The sequence below is a fragment of the Triticum urartu genome, chromosome 3A (assembly GCF_056163025.1).
Source record: "Triticum urartu cultivar PI428250 chromosome 3A, HENAU_Tu73, whole genome shotgun sequence".
Taxonomy (NCBI): domain Eukaryota; kingdom Viridiplantae; phylum Streptophyta; class Magnoliopsida; order Poales; family Poaceae; genus Triticum; species Triticum urartu.
Window position 1 is genome coordinate 431,864,571 of NC_141875.1, and position 15,582 is coordinate 431,880,152.

The 15,582-nt window shown below is 50.7% G+C and overlaps 1 protein-coding gene across 1 annotated transcript; it reads left to right on the top strand.

Moving 5' to 3' along the window:
• The first annotated feature begins 10,883 nt into the window (after positions 1 to 10,883).
• On the top strand, positions 10,884 to 14,423 carry LOC125544235 (auxin efflux carrier component 3a). Its single transcript, XM_048707850.2, has 6 exons — positions 10,884 to 12,248; positions 12,338 to 12,614; positions 13,476 to 13,561; positions 13,698 to 13,855; positions 14,013 to 14,089; positions 14,183 to 14,423. Exons 1-6 carry the CDS (start codon positions 11,132 to 11,134, stop codon positions 14,253 to 14,255), a joined length of 1,788 nt encoding a protein of 595 aa, XP_048563807.1. The 5' UTR covers positions 10,884 to 11,131; the 3' UTR covers positions 14,256 to 14,423.
• The last annotated feature ends 1,159 nt before the right edge of the window (positions 14,424 to 15,582 follow it).

Sequence of the window (15,582 nt, forward strand, 5' to 3'; positions counted from 1 at the left end):
GACTGATCATAATGCCTGGTGTGTAGTGATGCTTGATAAAACATTGGCTTTTAACCCTGGAACTCATGCTTCAACATATGTTCCATCATGGGATAATCATACACTTGGTTAGTAGTGTTCCTTATTTTCTTAACCTTAGCTTACCCTGCATTTTTTATATACATGTTTATTAGTTTGTCATGTCACTCCTGCTTGACATGCCAATTCACAAAGAAAGAAAAATCTTGATGACTTGTATGTTTTTCCTATTAACTTAAAATTAACGCTGACAATTTTCTTGCACTCTACCATGGTAACTAATGAGTCCGTTGTCTTGATATAACGAGGAAATATTTGTTCGCTGCTTATTCGTTCATACCTTATTACTGAAAGGATTGCCAGTGTGTTAGAGATTCAAGTTTTAGCTTTGGCAATGTAGTATGGAATGTTTGATATTAACAAATGAAGTCCTATCAACTACTCCAAGGTTTTATGAAACGGTACGAACATTTGCTAACAGGAACTTAAGTTAGCAACTTATTAGCATAGCTGCTTAGTTACTAACTTGCTCTATAGAGGAGAGATGGCACTCATGGATTAGGATGTTGCACATCAGGCAAACCAGTTGATGGGCCGTTCCACGCATTGCTCTTGTTGATTTGTTCTTTGACATATCCTCTCTACTGTATGTAATCAGTCCTCTAAACTATAAAACTAATGCTTTTCGTTCATATAAGCCTCTTAATATCTGTGATGTCGCTGTTTTTCCTTCTAAGGCTCATCCGTTCTCTGAATGAGTTTCATAGCTCTGTCCTATTATTCCAGTCACCAACTTGCACATATCCATACTACCATATTGATGTACTTTGAGTCTAATACAATAACACTAGATGGTACAAACAGGTGAGTGAAAGGGGCGCATCCCACCTGGCACCGCCCCAACTTCCTCTCAGACGGCTCCACAGGGTGGCGCCCCAACCATTAGAGTGCTATTGCACACGACGCATCTTGTGGTTTCCGGTTCTAGGGCCAGTTCTTTTTGCCTCATAGTTCTCCAGAATTTGATTTTGTGAAACCGCCTACAGAACCGTCTGCCCATAGAATCGTCTATCCAGTTCTTTTCTGTGATTCTAGCATGTGATTGCCGTATAAGTTGTCTGTTGAAATGTCTATAACGCTCCTAAATTGAAGTGAGTGATGAATTGATAACACTTGGTTATTTCTGTCAGTTTCATGTCTAATATGAACACAAAAACGAGTTGCAAATCCATAAAGTATATAATACTACAATATAAAAGTGAGTTGCAAATATTATAAAGTGCTTAATATTACAATTTAGAACCAGAGTTGAAAATATCATATAGTGCTTTATATTACAGGTTAATAGCGAGTTGCAAACTACAAATAGATGGATGATCTCAAGGTACAAGACCGATAGCAATAGCTTCACGTGTAACGACCATCATCTTCAGGTGGTAAAGCATTGGCACTTGTAAACGGCTGTGGAGGTCGCACGTACGCATCATTGTCAAACTTGCCAAACTTATCATCACGTAACTTGCTATCATGAATGTAGTTGTGAAGACACAGGCGTGCAGTGATGATCATCTTTTGGGTCTCCGGTTTGTACCGTGGTATGCCTTGGAGAATACACCATTTCGTCTTGAGAACACAAAACGATATTTCGACAACATTTCACAGAGAAGAATGACGATGGTTGAATGTCTCATACCTCCCCATGGAAGGGTGTTGTTGCAAATCAGGTACATGATATCGGTGCTCTTTGTATGGTGTTAGATATTCAACTTTGTTGGGATATCCAGAGTCGATAAGGTAGTATTTATCTACAATAAGACATGATGTATATAAGAATATGCATGCATACACATACATAATAATATGCGTACATACAAGAGATTACCTGTGGGTGGTTGTGGAAAATGCTCATAACAAACTATAGCATCGCTGCATACACGTGTGTCATGAACAGATCCGTGCTATCCAGGATGGCGGCGACACGTGCATGAGAGATGGAGGTCTTCGATCATATCTGGGTGAAAACCTGCTATTGGCTATTGCCAAGGCCGACGATGGCTACGTTGTCCGCGTCGTTCCCTTCCTGAAGGCAACGCCGAGGAGAGGTTCAAGGCCACTATCGGTGTCAAACCGGCGGATCTCGGGTAGGGGGTCCCGAACTGTGCGTCTAGGCCGGATGGTAACAGGAGGCAAGGAACACTATGTTTTACACAGGTTCGGGCCCTCTTGATGGAGGTAAAACCCTACGTCCTGCTTGATTAATATTGATGATATGGGTAGTACAAGAGTAGATCTACCACGAGATCAAGGAGGCTAAACCCTAGAAGCTAGCCTATGGTATGATTGTTGTATGATGGAGTTGTCCCACGGACTAAAACCCTCTGGTTTATATAGACACCGGAGAGGGTTAGGGTTACACAAAGTCAGTTACAATGGTAGGAGATCTTGAATATCCGCATCGCCAAGCTTTCCTTCCACGCCAAGGAAAGTCCCATCTGGACATGGGACGAAGTCTTCAATCTTGTATCTTCATAGTCCTGGAGTTCGGCTGAAGGTATAGTCCGGCTACCCGAACACCCCCTAATCTAGGACTCCCTCAGTAACCCCTGAACCAGGCTTCAATGACGACGAGTCCGGTGCGTAGATTGTCTTCGGCATTGCAAGGCGGGTTCCTCCTTCAAATTCTTCATAAAAGTTTGTAAACACCAAGAGTAGTATCCGGCTCTACGAAATAAGTTTCCACGTATTGCCACAGAGAGAATAATATTAACACAAATCTAATCTGCTGACGTATTTCGCAGCGTGACATCACGCTACGGCCAAGCCTTTATTCGAATCGTTTTCACTTTTCCACCTCAGCGTGTTTTGCGAGGCGGTTTCCTTGGCACGTCTTGTCAAAGCAGAGATCGTGTCCCCTTTATTTACGGGATTCTCATCAATACGGATGTGGGTAACCTAATCATGCCCGTTAGCATGTCTTCTCGATTAAAGGCGAGTCCCAAACGGTTACGGGGAGGGCTCCTGGTATTCAACCTCTTATAAAGAGACCAGGGCCTTACTCCTTTTCTCCAATCTCAAAACAAGTTCGCCCGTCGCCTCGAGTTCCAACACCCTAGGCTCCAGATTCCAGGCGCTTCGGACCTTCGACAATGTCCGGTTCCGACCTTCAAGGCCAATGGATGCCCTCCTCCGTCACGGAGGAGGACGTGCTAAAGTTGAGAGAGGCTAAGTTCTTGACCGCCAAAATTTCGCATAGGTTGCTTGCTCAAAGGCAGGCTATTCCCGGTCCCCAGCCCGGTGAGAGTGTAGTGTTCATGTCTCACTTCCTTCGGGGGTTAGGCTTCCCGATGGATCCCTTCGTGAGGGGGCTGATGTTCTATTATGGGCTGGAATTTCATGACTTAGCTTCGGAGTCCATCCTCCACATTAGCGTTCCTCCGTGTTACTCCTCACTTCGGATTATGGCTCAAGACCTTTGGAGGGAAGTGAGGGGGAGGACAAGGAAACTATGGCCTCCTCGAAGGAGGCTGCTCCGAAGGGAGGAACCGACCATTCCTCTCCTAAGGGGAAGAAGAGGGCCGCCTCTGACGACCCGGAGACCATGGCCTCAAAGCGGGGGAAAAAGTCCTCGTCAGAGGGTCCGACGCCGGGGAGATCCTCGGCCGAACTACGCCCTCAAAGGGATCAGCCCTCCAGCGAGCCGTAAGTAGAGAAAGATTTTCCTTTAGAGGGATGAGAGAAATCCTTGCTTTTTATCTGAGAAGATTAACCGAAATTTTACTTTGTAGCTCGGACCTCAGCCCTTCTCAGTAGAGCTCGTCTTCGGGGGATCTTCTTCCGGAGATGATGGAGAGTGGAACGCCTCCCCCTGCCGTACCACCTGGCGAGGCGGGCGACCCTGAGGTGTCGTCGCGGAGGGTTTCTCCGAATCCGGCAGGGGTGGAAGGTGGCCATATGCCCCCCCAAGGTTCTCTGCGTCTGGCCTTCGATGGAGGTCATAGGACGAGTCCGGCATCGTCCGATGCATGGTCGGAGGAGCTGATGATTCTGCTGGGGCGAGCTTCTATCTCAGAGGAGCACCGTGCATTGATGGGTACGGTGATTGGAAGGATTTCGTCCGTGGAAAGCGGATTGCATGAGGCCGTCAGAAGTTTGCTGACGGGTTTTGAGGTACGTTTGATAATGTACTTCTTTGTCAGTTGCGCATAAACAAGATGCGCCCTGTGTAGATAGTAGCCCCTGAGACTCTGTGCGTTGTTAAAATTGACGGCGCGCAGAGGATCATAATCCCAGGTCTAAAATGTCGCCTTTGTATACAGGTGGCGAAGTGTCCGGAATCGAGCCGAACTGATGATTTTGCCGAACTAAAGCGGCAACTTGACGTGGCAGATGCCGACATCGCGCTCGTCAACGAGCGGCTTGATGAGGCTCAAGGTATGCAATTCCTCGGGCGGCATCTGGTAAGAGGAGCTTTATGCCAGTATCTTACAATGTGTGTGCTTGACGCAGATGGTGCGGCCGCCGTGGAGAGTCTTCGGGCGAAACTTGCCCGAGCTAAGGGACAAGCCAGGAAAAGTGATGCGGCTGCCGAGAAGGCCCTTGAAGAGCTGAGAGCCGAACAGGCTGCTCACTGCCGAAGCAAGAAGGAGATGGCCGAGATGGCCGTGAAGTTAAAAAGTGCTGCTGACCGTTGCAAGTTTCTTGAGAAAGAAGACCGGGCGAGACAGACGGACTTAGAGAAGGCCGTTGTTGATGCCAAGGATGCTCGTTCTACGATGAGAGCTGCGAAGGAGGAGCTGCGTCAGGCCGGACAGATTGCGGCTGGAAAGCCCTTTATGCTGCGGAGGAAGTTTTGCGATCCGAAGTTTGCTCCGTTGGACCGGATGTGGAGTGCGGAGGACACCTATCTGGATTTGGCAGTGAGTGCTGCTGATGCGACCGAATACTTTCGAGATCAAGAAGATCGCGAAGTGGAAAGGCTTTTCTTGTCGCAGTTCCAGAATCCAGAGCGTCCACTGGTAGTGGAAGATCGTTTGGCTCAATGGGCCGAACTGAATAGATTGTCCAGACTCTCCATGAAGTACGTCATGGGTCATCTGTGGCCGGGGAGATTGGAGCCGAAAAGTTATTTCAGCTTGGTGCAGCAATTCCTTGACGCGGTGCCACGTATCAATGCAATGAAGAGGTCAGCATGCATAGAGGGCGCACGGATGGCTCTTGCCCGTGTCAAGACATACTTGGAAGAGATGGAGACCACCGTTGTTGCATCCCGAGATTCGGACAAAAGCCGAGTACCCTCCGAGCACTATTTTCAGGAAGTCCTTGAAGGCGCTCGTGTAATAGAGGCGCAGTGCTCGAAGGATGCTATGTTCTGATAGCATATGTAATTATAAAGCAATATTGTGATGAATTGTAGTAGCCTTTTATACTTGTGCCTTCAAGTATTTGGAACACCTCCTGTGCGGCCGTTTTAAGATATATATACAAAATCTGAAAGATTGCAGTCGTTGGCTTCAGCCCCCACGCACATAGTGCGGGGGTGCTCGCAGAAGGCGCATTTTCACACTTAATCCAACGTCTTGGTCCTACAAAGGAGGTGATAGCGCAGCGAGCTAGGCAACCGGACTATAATGCTTTAACACTTTCATTTAGCCATAGGAGCTTGACAATGGGACTATTTAGGTAGCCCCTGGTGGCGACTGCGCTCGCCCGAATTCGGGGCGCGTATGTGCCTGGCCGGGAAACGGCCCTTCGTTAATGCGGAGGAATCCTACAGATTCCGGAGAGTCATCGAGTGGTTGACCAGTCTCACGCCATATCATGACAGTCGGTTTTCGGCTTTCTCTACTGAGGTGCTCGCCTGGCCGAACCAGGGCACAATCGCAGTAGTTCTCCTGATGCCGCCTTAGCCGATAGAGCGGAACGTAAGGCGGCTGAACACAGGAGCCGGGCAACCCAACATTTGATCAAAATCATGACTCGGAGCTGATGCATATAAGGCCAAACTCGCGATGCCGAACACTCCCTAAGGTATTCGGTCTTTATGAGAGCGGGCAAGGTAACGCTCTGAGGTATAAGCCCCTAGTGTCCAGGTACATGCAAGAATTCTGACGTGACCACATGCCAAGACGCCAGCCTCCTCTTTGGTCATAGAATCAGGGGATGTGTATCAACAAGAGACAGTAAAAAAGGTTTACGCAGGGTCTTAATCTGAAAAGAATCCTTGGAACGGGTCCCTACTGCACGTCTGCGCCTGTGTCTCTGTTGTGTCGTATCCCGGACGGGCACAGCACGATGTTCATCTGTAATAAGAGAGCAACTAAGTTGAAAAAGGGGCGTGCCGAACAAAAGTTATATGAAATAAACAAAGTGTAAAGTAAAATATGAAAAATTGAGCTTTATTGTCTCTTATTTTATACGTGTGAAGCCCCTAGTACAGGGGTATATGGCCACTAAGCCTTTATCAACGATACTTTTGTGCCGGACTCGTCTATCCGTGTCTGTGGTCTTAATGACCTATTCTGATGTTCTGGCTGGTGAAGCCATTGTATTGTGGGGCTGTTAAAGCGGCCGCACAATCCTCCGCTTGGGGGAGGTGTTCTCACTGCTTCCCCTTTAAGGAGATGATGCCGCGTGGACCGGGCATCTTAAGCATAAGAGATGCATAATGCGGTATTGCGTTAAAGTGGGCGAAAGCTTCGCGTCCCAGTAGTGCTTGGTAGCGACTTGAGAATGGGACGATGTGGAAAGTCAGCTTTTCACGATGGAAGTTATTGGCAGAGCCGAAAATAACCTCGAGCCGGAGAAAACCCATGCAATGGGTGTCCGGACCTGGCGTTACTCCTTGAAAGGAGGTTTTGCTGTGGCGAATTCTTTTTGGGTCGATCCCCATGTGGCGGATTGAGTCCTGATATATCAGGTTGAGTCCGCTGCCACCGTCCATAAGGACATTTGAAAACTGGAGTCCGCCAATTATTGGATCGAGTACCAGGGCATTCTAGCCTGGGTTCCTGATACTTCTAGAATAATCCAGACGATCGAAGATGATTGGTTTTGACAACCAGTGGCGGGATTCCTTTGGGACAGGCCATGGGGCGCGTACCTTTATGGGCGCCGCACGTTTTGTTATGTGGAGTAAGTTTACTGTTTTTACTTCTTGTGGGAAATTCTTTTGTTTCCTGGTACTCTGCTTTTAGGGTTCGTCCTCGTCTTCGCTTGGTGTGTCGATCCCCTTGTGTTCGGCGTTGAGTCTGCCGGATTGTTTGAAAACCCAACAATCTCTGTGGGTATGGTTAGCAGGCTTTCCGGGAGTGCTGTGTTTTGACATATCCTATCCAAGATTTTGTTTAGGTTTGATAGGTCGTCCCTGTTATCTTGGAGGGGCGGCTTTTTCTGATTCTGTCGTGAGCTTTCGAATCCGGCGTTGACTGCCGTGCTCTTCGGACTTTTTTCCTTAGTCCGGCGACGGTCCTTATTGCGTCGCGGTTTTCCGTTTCCATCCCTAGTTTCAGATGTACTTGGGTCACTGGTGCTGCATCTTACCAACCAGCTGCCCTCTCCTGCGAAAAAGCGGGTCATGAGGCTTGTTAGTGCGGCCATTGTTCTTGGCTTTTCTTGGCCGAGGTGTCTGACGAGCAATTCGTCTCGGACCTGAAAGCCGCTAAGGCTTCAGCGTCCGGACAGTCGACTATCTGATTCTTTTTAGTAAGAAATCTATTCCAGAATTGCCGAGCTGACTCTCCGGGCTGTTGAGTTATGTGACTAAGATCGTCTGCGTCCGGAGGACGGACATAGGTCCCTTGAAAATTTGCTCGGAAAGCGTTCTCGAGCTCTTCCCAACTTCCGATTGTGTTTTCAGGAAGGCTTTTGAGCCAATGCCGGGCTGGCCCTTTAAGCTTGAGGCGTAAGTATTTTATGGCGTGGAGGTCATCTCCTCTAGCCATATGTATGTGGAGGATATAATCCTCGATCCAGACTCCAGGGTCTGTTGTTCCATCATGTGCCTCTATGTTTACGGGTTTGAATCCCGCTAGAAATTCATAATCCAGGACCTCATCGGTGAAACATAGGGGGTGTGCGGCACCCCTGTATTTGGGTGTGCCGGATTCTGATAATGGCTTTATTGCATTGCTTACGAGAGCTTGCTTTCTTGGCCCGTAAATGGACCTGGCTGGGCCATGATGTGAATCCTTAAGTGGGTCGCATGCCGGCTTAAGTGCGGCGCTGCTTGCTGCTTTATGCTGGCCATGGGGTCGTCTATCCAACCGTGTGGCTTTCTCACTTTTGGAATGTGAGGGCTCTAAGGCCTCCTCGTCGAATTCAGGCAGTAGCTTTCTCTTCGGGTAGCTTTTAGTGCGGCGACTGTCGCCGTATTTGTCTGCGGTATTGATTACTTTACTCCATCTGATCCTGAGTGCATCTTCCGCAGTTTTTAGCTTCTGCTTCTGCTTTTTCAGGCTGCGTGCGGTTGTAACGAGCCGTTTGTAGAGGTTCTTCTGCTTCATGGGCTTGTCCGGCGTAAGGTCGTCTGGAATGCCATTTTCGCCGGGTGAGGGATGTTCGGTTTCTCTATCTGGGTTGTCCTGTTGGGACGGTTGCTCTAAGGCATGCTCATCGTCTACCGGCTCATCCTGCTCTATGGCTGGGTCTTTATCGAGGCGGGGCTTGGGTTGGCGTTTACGCCGACGCTTTGATTGTTTTTTGAGAGATCGATCCCTCTTTCCATCCCCGTTTTCCTCGTTGTTGCTTCCTTTAGGGGTATCCACCATGTACACATCGTGAGATGAGGTGGCTGTCCGATGCCCTATAGGCGTTGGTTCTTGGTTGTCTCCTGCATCGTCGTCCATACCGTCGATGTCTTCGGAGTCGAAGTCGAGTATGTCGGTTAAGTCGTCGACAGTGGCTACGAAGTGGGTGGTGGGTGGGTTTTGAATTTCTTCATCATCCGAGTCCCATCCTTGCTGACCGTAGTCCGGCCAGGGCTCTCCTGATAAAGAGAGAGACTTTAGCGAATTCAGGATGTCGCCGAAGGGCGAGTGCTGAAAGATGTCTGCGGCGGTGAACTCCATTATCGGCGCCCAATCGGATTCGATCGGCAGGGGCGCGGGGGGCTCGGAGTTCGGAAAGGAATCCGGCTCCTCGGAGTCACGGGGCATGCGGAGTGCGGGGCTGGAGTTCGGCTCGATCGCCTCTGAGATCGCAGCCCCTGAGGCAGCGTCCAACCGCTGATCCTCGATCGGCGCAGTAGGCTCCGAATCAATGGTCGGAACCGATGCGTGTGCGGCCTTCAAGGCACTGTTTGGCGGCAGAGCTATATCATGCCCATCGAGACAGTGCGGCGCGCTTGGCTGTGGCTCGAATCCGTCGAAGATCAAGTCCCCGCGGATGTCAGCCGTCTAGTTTAGGCTTCCAAACCTGACCTGATGGCCAGGGGCGTAGCTTTCGATCTGCTCAAGGTGGCCAAGCGAATTGGCTCGCAGTGCGAAGCCGCCGAAGACGAAGATCTGTCCGGGGAGGAAAGTCTCACCCTGGACTGCATCGTTGTTGATGATCGAAGGAGCCATCGGGCCTAAAAGCGACGACACAGAGGAACTCTCAATGAAAGCACCAATGTCGGTGTCAAAACCGGCGGATCTCGGGTAGGGGGTCCCGAACTGTGCGTCCAGGACGGATGGTAACAGGAGGCAGGGAACACGATGTTTTACCCAGGTTCGGGCCCTCTTGATGGAGGTAAAACCCTACGTCCTGCTTGATTAATATTGATGATATGGGTAGTACAAGAGTAGATCTACCACGAGATCAAGGAGGCTAAACCCTAGAAGCTAGCCTATGGTATGATTGTTGTATGATGAAGTTGTCCCATGGACTAAAACCCTCCGGTTTATATAGACACCGGAGAGGGTTAGGGTTACACAAAGTCGGTTACAATGGTAGGAGATCTTAAATATCCGCATCGCCAAGCTTGCCTTCCACGCCAAGGAAAGTCCCATCCGGACACGGGACGAAGTCTTCAATCTTGTATCTTCATAGTCCTGGAGTCCGGCTGAAGGTATAGTCCGGCTACCCGAACACCCCCTAATCCAGGACTCCCTCAGCCACTCTCTGCTACCTCCGGGGAAACCCTACATCAGTAGATCGGATGACAGCGGCTCTTTGGTGTCGTTTCTTCCTTGGGGGCATCATTCTTGGAGGTGCACACGGGCTCGAGGGACCAGAGAACGACGTCTTTGGTGGAGCGGTGCTTCATCTTACACATCGATGGTGGCGGATCTCGGCGGCGTGGCGCTGTGGAGATTCGGTGTCTGATGCGCGGAGATGGACCCGCGCAGGAGGAGGAAGCTGTCTGGCGTCATGGTGGCGTTGATGGCAAAGAGGCCTGGCAAGGTCGGTGCTTCAGTTTTGCTCTGAGGATGGACCGAGGGATGATGGAGGTGATGGCCCTTGTAGCGTGCGGTGCTCACTGGGAGTGTGCCAGATCGGTGTGAGACCCAATCCAGGTAGTGGCTTGGATGGGACACCCGGCTTTAGATGTTAGGCTTTCGTGCGATGTTTGTTTGGTATTAGGCCCGGACATTCGGCACACCTTCATTAAGGGAATAGGAGTAGCAACGGTGTTGCCAAGATGATGACTTGAGGCTTATTGATGTATCACTTTGTATGGTCTTTATGAATAATTAATAAAATGATTGCATGCATCATTCAGATGCAGAGGCCGGGGCTACATCCTCCTTTTCTAAAAAAAGAAAGAGATGAGTTCTTTTGTGATTTTGATTTTCCGGGCAGTGATCCTTGGTAATCGAGCCAGAAGGACTGAATAGCACCCGAGGCAGCCGGTGCGCTGGGCTGCGCGGCTAGGCTGTTTCTCATCGAGATTTTGCACTAGAGTTTGGACAGAGAAACCGCTCCCGGACTCGGGGGTGGGGCTGCGCCTCTCAAACCACATTCGTTCGTCCTGATGCCATATAAATGGTCAGATCGACCTAGCTAAGAAACCCAGACCCAAATTAATTCTTCCGCTGCTCCCCTCAACACCACTCTCACAACTCACAAGTCGCACCTTCCACTGCGAGGAGGCAGAAGCAAAACCCCGAGCCATAAGCTGCCTCCGGGCGGCAAGATGATATCGTTGCATGACCTGTACACAGTCCTGGCGGCGGTGGTTCCGCTCTACGTGGCGATGATCCTGGCGTACGGCTCGGTGAGGTGGTGGGGCATCTTCACGCCCGACCAGTGCTCCGGCATCAACCGCTTCGTCGCCATCTTCGCCGTGCCGCTGCTCTCCTTCCACTTCATCTCCACCAACGATCCCTACGAGATGAACCTCCGCTTCCTGGCCGCGGACACGCTGCAGAAGCTCCTCGTCCTGGCGCTGCTCGCCGTGTGCTCGCGTCTGATCCCCTCGCGGCGGGCCTGGGTGCCGCGGCTGGACTGGTCCATCACGCTCTTCTCGCTGTCGACGCTGCCCAACACGCTCGTCATGGGGATACCTTTGCTCATAGCCATGTACGGCCCCTACGCTGGCTCGCTCATGGTCCAGATTGTCGTGCTCCAGTGCATCATCTGGTACACGCTGCTGCTCTTCCTCTTCGAGTTCCGCGCCGCTCGCCTGCTAATCGCTGACCAGTTCCCCGACACCGCGGCGTCCATCGTGTCGCTGCATGTAGACCCCGACGTGGTGTCGCTGGAGGGCGGCCACGCGGAGGCGGAGTCTGAGGTGGCGGCGGACGGGCGGCTACACGTCACCGTGAGCCGGTCCTCGGTGTCGAGGCGGTCGACGCTGCTGGTGACGCCGCGGCCGTCAAATCTGACGGGCGCGGAGATCTACTCCTTGAGCTCGTCGCAGAACCCCACCCCGCGGGGCTCCAACTTCAACCAGGCGGACTTCTTCGCCGTCGTCGGTGGTGCGCCGCCCGCCAGGGTGGACGGCTCGAGCTTCGGCGCCTCCGAGCACTACTCGCTACAGTCGTCGCAGGGGCCGACGCCGAGGGAGTCCAACTTGGACGAGCACTCGGCAGCGCCAAAGCAAGCCATGACAGACGCCGGAGCGCAGCACAACCATGATGCCAAGGAGCTGCACATGTTCGTGTGGAGCTCCAGCGCCTCTCCCGTCTCAGAAGTAGTAAGCGGCTTGCCGGTGTTCGGCGGCGGTACAGGCGCAGCGCATCTCGATGCCGCCGCCAAGGAAATCCGCATGGTTGTCCCCGCGGACCCGCCGCAGAATGGCTCATGCAAAGGTTCGTCTCGACATTAATGCCATAGTACGTCCATCACTACTTCACGGGTTTCATGTGCAAGCAAGAGTAAACGACATAGCAACTTGTAGAGAACGGGAGCTACACCGCGGCAGCGAGGGGAGGCAGAAAGGCAGTGGAGCACGACGGCGACGCGGTGCAGGCCGGGCCGGACAGGCTGACTCCGAGGCTGAACTCCAGCCCCGGCGATGAGGACGGAGCGGAAACCGGGAGGGCGCGGCAGCACCAAATGCCGCCGGCGAGCGTGATGACACGGCTCATACTGATCATGGTGTGGCGCAAGCTCATCCGCAACCCCAACACGTACTCCAGCCTAATCGGCCTCACCTGGTCCCTCGTCGCCTTCCGGTACGTACGTACGGTTCTCCTTCCACTCACGTGGTATGCTTCACCTCATACCAGTAGGAACGTACACCGGCACTTTTTCTTTTGCGGGGTTACTGGCACATTTTAAGGGTATGTACAATGCATAACTTCAGTGTGATGCCCCGTAGACCACGTATGATCGGATATCAGAAAAAATAAATTTAGATGGAGCACCTCTATAGGAGGCGGTTGTTTGGGAAGTAATGAGGCCTCCTAGTGGTAGCTTGCATTGGGAAGAAAAAATCTATATAAATGTCTCAAACTACTTTTTATTATGAGGCATCTGTATTCATATGTTATTATTGTACATTTCCCTAAGTTGGTCAGGCTGTGTGATTTTACATAACACAGCGGAGAGGCGGCAAGGATCGTTTGCCACTTGGCCAGTGTAAAATCTAGCTTTGGATTCGTCTGGCGTGAGATGCGCGATGCTATCGACATTCTTGGCGATAGCATGGTAGGCTGCTTCAACAAGGAGGAGGCAGCAAAACTGTGCGGCGTAGGAGCTTTCTGCCGGTGGGGATAGCCGAAAAGGAGCTTCTACGTACCCGGACGGTGGTGTTGGCGGGCCAAGCAATCCGCCGTTGCCGCGGGGGGCCGTCCGGCCAGCGCCAATCTTGAACTGTAGATCGTCCGGACACCAATAATGAAGTTGAAAGTTTGCACGGTGCACGGCTGCACAAGTACTACTGCACAACTGCTTGGTTAGGCTAATCATCATCACTATACTAATCATGGCTGTTAGCCTGTTACTACTAGTACATTTTTATATCTTTGTATAGTGGCTAACAATATCGTCTTATCCCATCTAACGCATGCATGGGTGATGTTCATGGATCGCAGGTGGCACGTCTCCATGCCAACGATGGTCGAGAAGTCCATCTCCATCCTCTCGGACGCTGGGCTGGGGATGGCCATGTTTAGCCTGGGTGGGTGCCCACGCCCCTTGTGCTCCTGTCTCCGCCCACCCCTACACCGTGTCGCACCGCAATTAATCCTCCCCCCGTCGCCCTCGTGCCCACACCCCGCATGCATGCATAACACCGTCAACCTCTCCCTGGGCAGGACTGTTCATGGCGCTGCAGCCGAGCATCATCGCCTGCGGCAACTCCGCCGCCGTCGCCTCCATGGCCGTCCGCTTCCTCGCGGGCCCTGCCGTCACTGCTGCCGCGTCAGCCGCCGTCGGTCTCCGTGGGACGCTTCTGAAGGTCGCCATTGTTCAGGTAACTACGCACGCATGCCAACTAAAAAAACACCACGCATGCATACACGTGAAAAGGTGATTTTTTATTTTTGCATGTGCTGCTTTTTGTTAATCATCAATCCCCTTGCTTCAGTAATTGCGTGCGTGTGTGTAGAAAAGTAACAGTAATTTGGCAGGCGGCTCTACCACAAGGGATTGTACCTTTTGTTTTCGCCAAGGAATACAATGTCCATCCTGAGATCCTGAGCACTGCGTGAGTGTGATCACCAGCTACAGTAAATGTTGATGCATTGCCAAGTTTCGCATTGGGATTACCTTCTAACCGTTTGTAAATCTTATTTCACAGCGTAATTTTTGGCATGCTAATAGCTCTTCCGATTACATTGGCCTACTACGCCCTTCTTGGACTGGTACACTGATCAATGGTGCTGCTGAAAACACACAGCAGAGGTAGAAGTTTTAGTACTACTGCCAGATCATACTTGTAAGCTTAGTCCATGGATGACGCATGGCTTGTAATTTTGGGTCACATGCCTGTGAAAATCCGTTGGGATCACAAAGCTGGCCGGCATTTATGGCATTGCTTACTTATTTCGGGTTTCAGGATTAAAGACCGTGTTATACATATATCATAGCTTAAAATTAACATCAAGTCAGCCATAAAAATTTCTTAGCTTAATTAGCTCTGAAGTTCTCGCATCACCGATTCCGGTACTCATCACTGAGGATTTTAACCGAATCCGTAGCCCGTCGGATAAGATCAATTTGATCTCAACCCATCCTCACCTAATGAAGGCATTCAACGATTGGGCGGCAAATCTCGAACTCGTCGAGTTACATCGCCTTGGGGCGCGTTTCACATGGACAAACAACCAAGATGACCCCATCCAATCAGTCCTTGACAGAGTTTCCATATCCACGGCATGGGAAAACAACTTTTGAAATTGCTCCTTGCCGACGGAATTGCGGTTGGGTTCGGACAATTGCCCTCTAATGTTGAACTCGGGCGAGCCGCAAAGGCCTAGGGATATGGATGACAATGGGTAAGGTATGGATAGATACAACCTCCTTTTGCTCAAACTCATACCCATAGAAATCTTTTATACCCACCCACTTCAATACACATGGGCATAAATTGCCACCCATGCTCATACTCGTCGGGTATTCTATACCCAACGGGTATCCGATAGGTACAATATAGAGCATTTAAATTGTGAAGAAGTAAATAAACGAGTCTAAAATTCAAATGATGATGGGTAAGTAGAATAGCACCAACGCAGCCTCCTCCGGTGGGTTGCCCCTTGGAGGCATCTAGGGAGTATGACCAAAGATTGATGGAAGCCCGACAAAGTGGGAGGCGTCAATGAGGATTGGGGATCGCTGGACTGAGAGTTGGGCTTGAGTTCGATGGCGACGCGTTGAGATTTCATCATTTCGAGGAGTCACATTGGTCATAGGAGGAGTGGGCAGGTGCTTGCAGGCATATGAGCTATGGCTGGTTTAGGGAATGGAAGATTTAGGGGTGGCCCATAAGAGTTGGATATTGACCCCACATGTCATAAGAGTTATTTTCATTTTTTTGGGGTATCCATTGGGCTACTCAGGGGCGCAATTTCATACCTACCCACATATTTTGCAGGTATGGATACCCATTACCCATAGGTATAAAATCTCTCGAAGTCTCACCGATTCCCATTGTTTTATGGTACCCATGGGTATCCATACCCATGGGCAAAAATGACATCC

Excerpts from the sequence above, each read along its gene's own strand:
- LOC125544235 (XM_048707850.2), top strand. The coding sequence starts at position 11,132 with ATGATATCGTTGCATGACCTGTACACAGTCCTGGCGGCGGTGGTTCCG. Across the intron at positions 12,249-12,337 it reads GCAGAATGGCTCATGCAAAG|AGAACGGGAGCTACACCGCG; the intron begins GTTCGTCTCGAC and ends AGCAACTTGTAG. Across the intron at positions 13,562-13,697 it reads GATGGCCATGTTTAGCCTGG|GACTGTTCATGGCGCTGCAG; the intron begins GTGGGTGCCCAC and ends CTCCCTGGGCAG.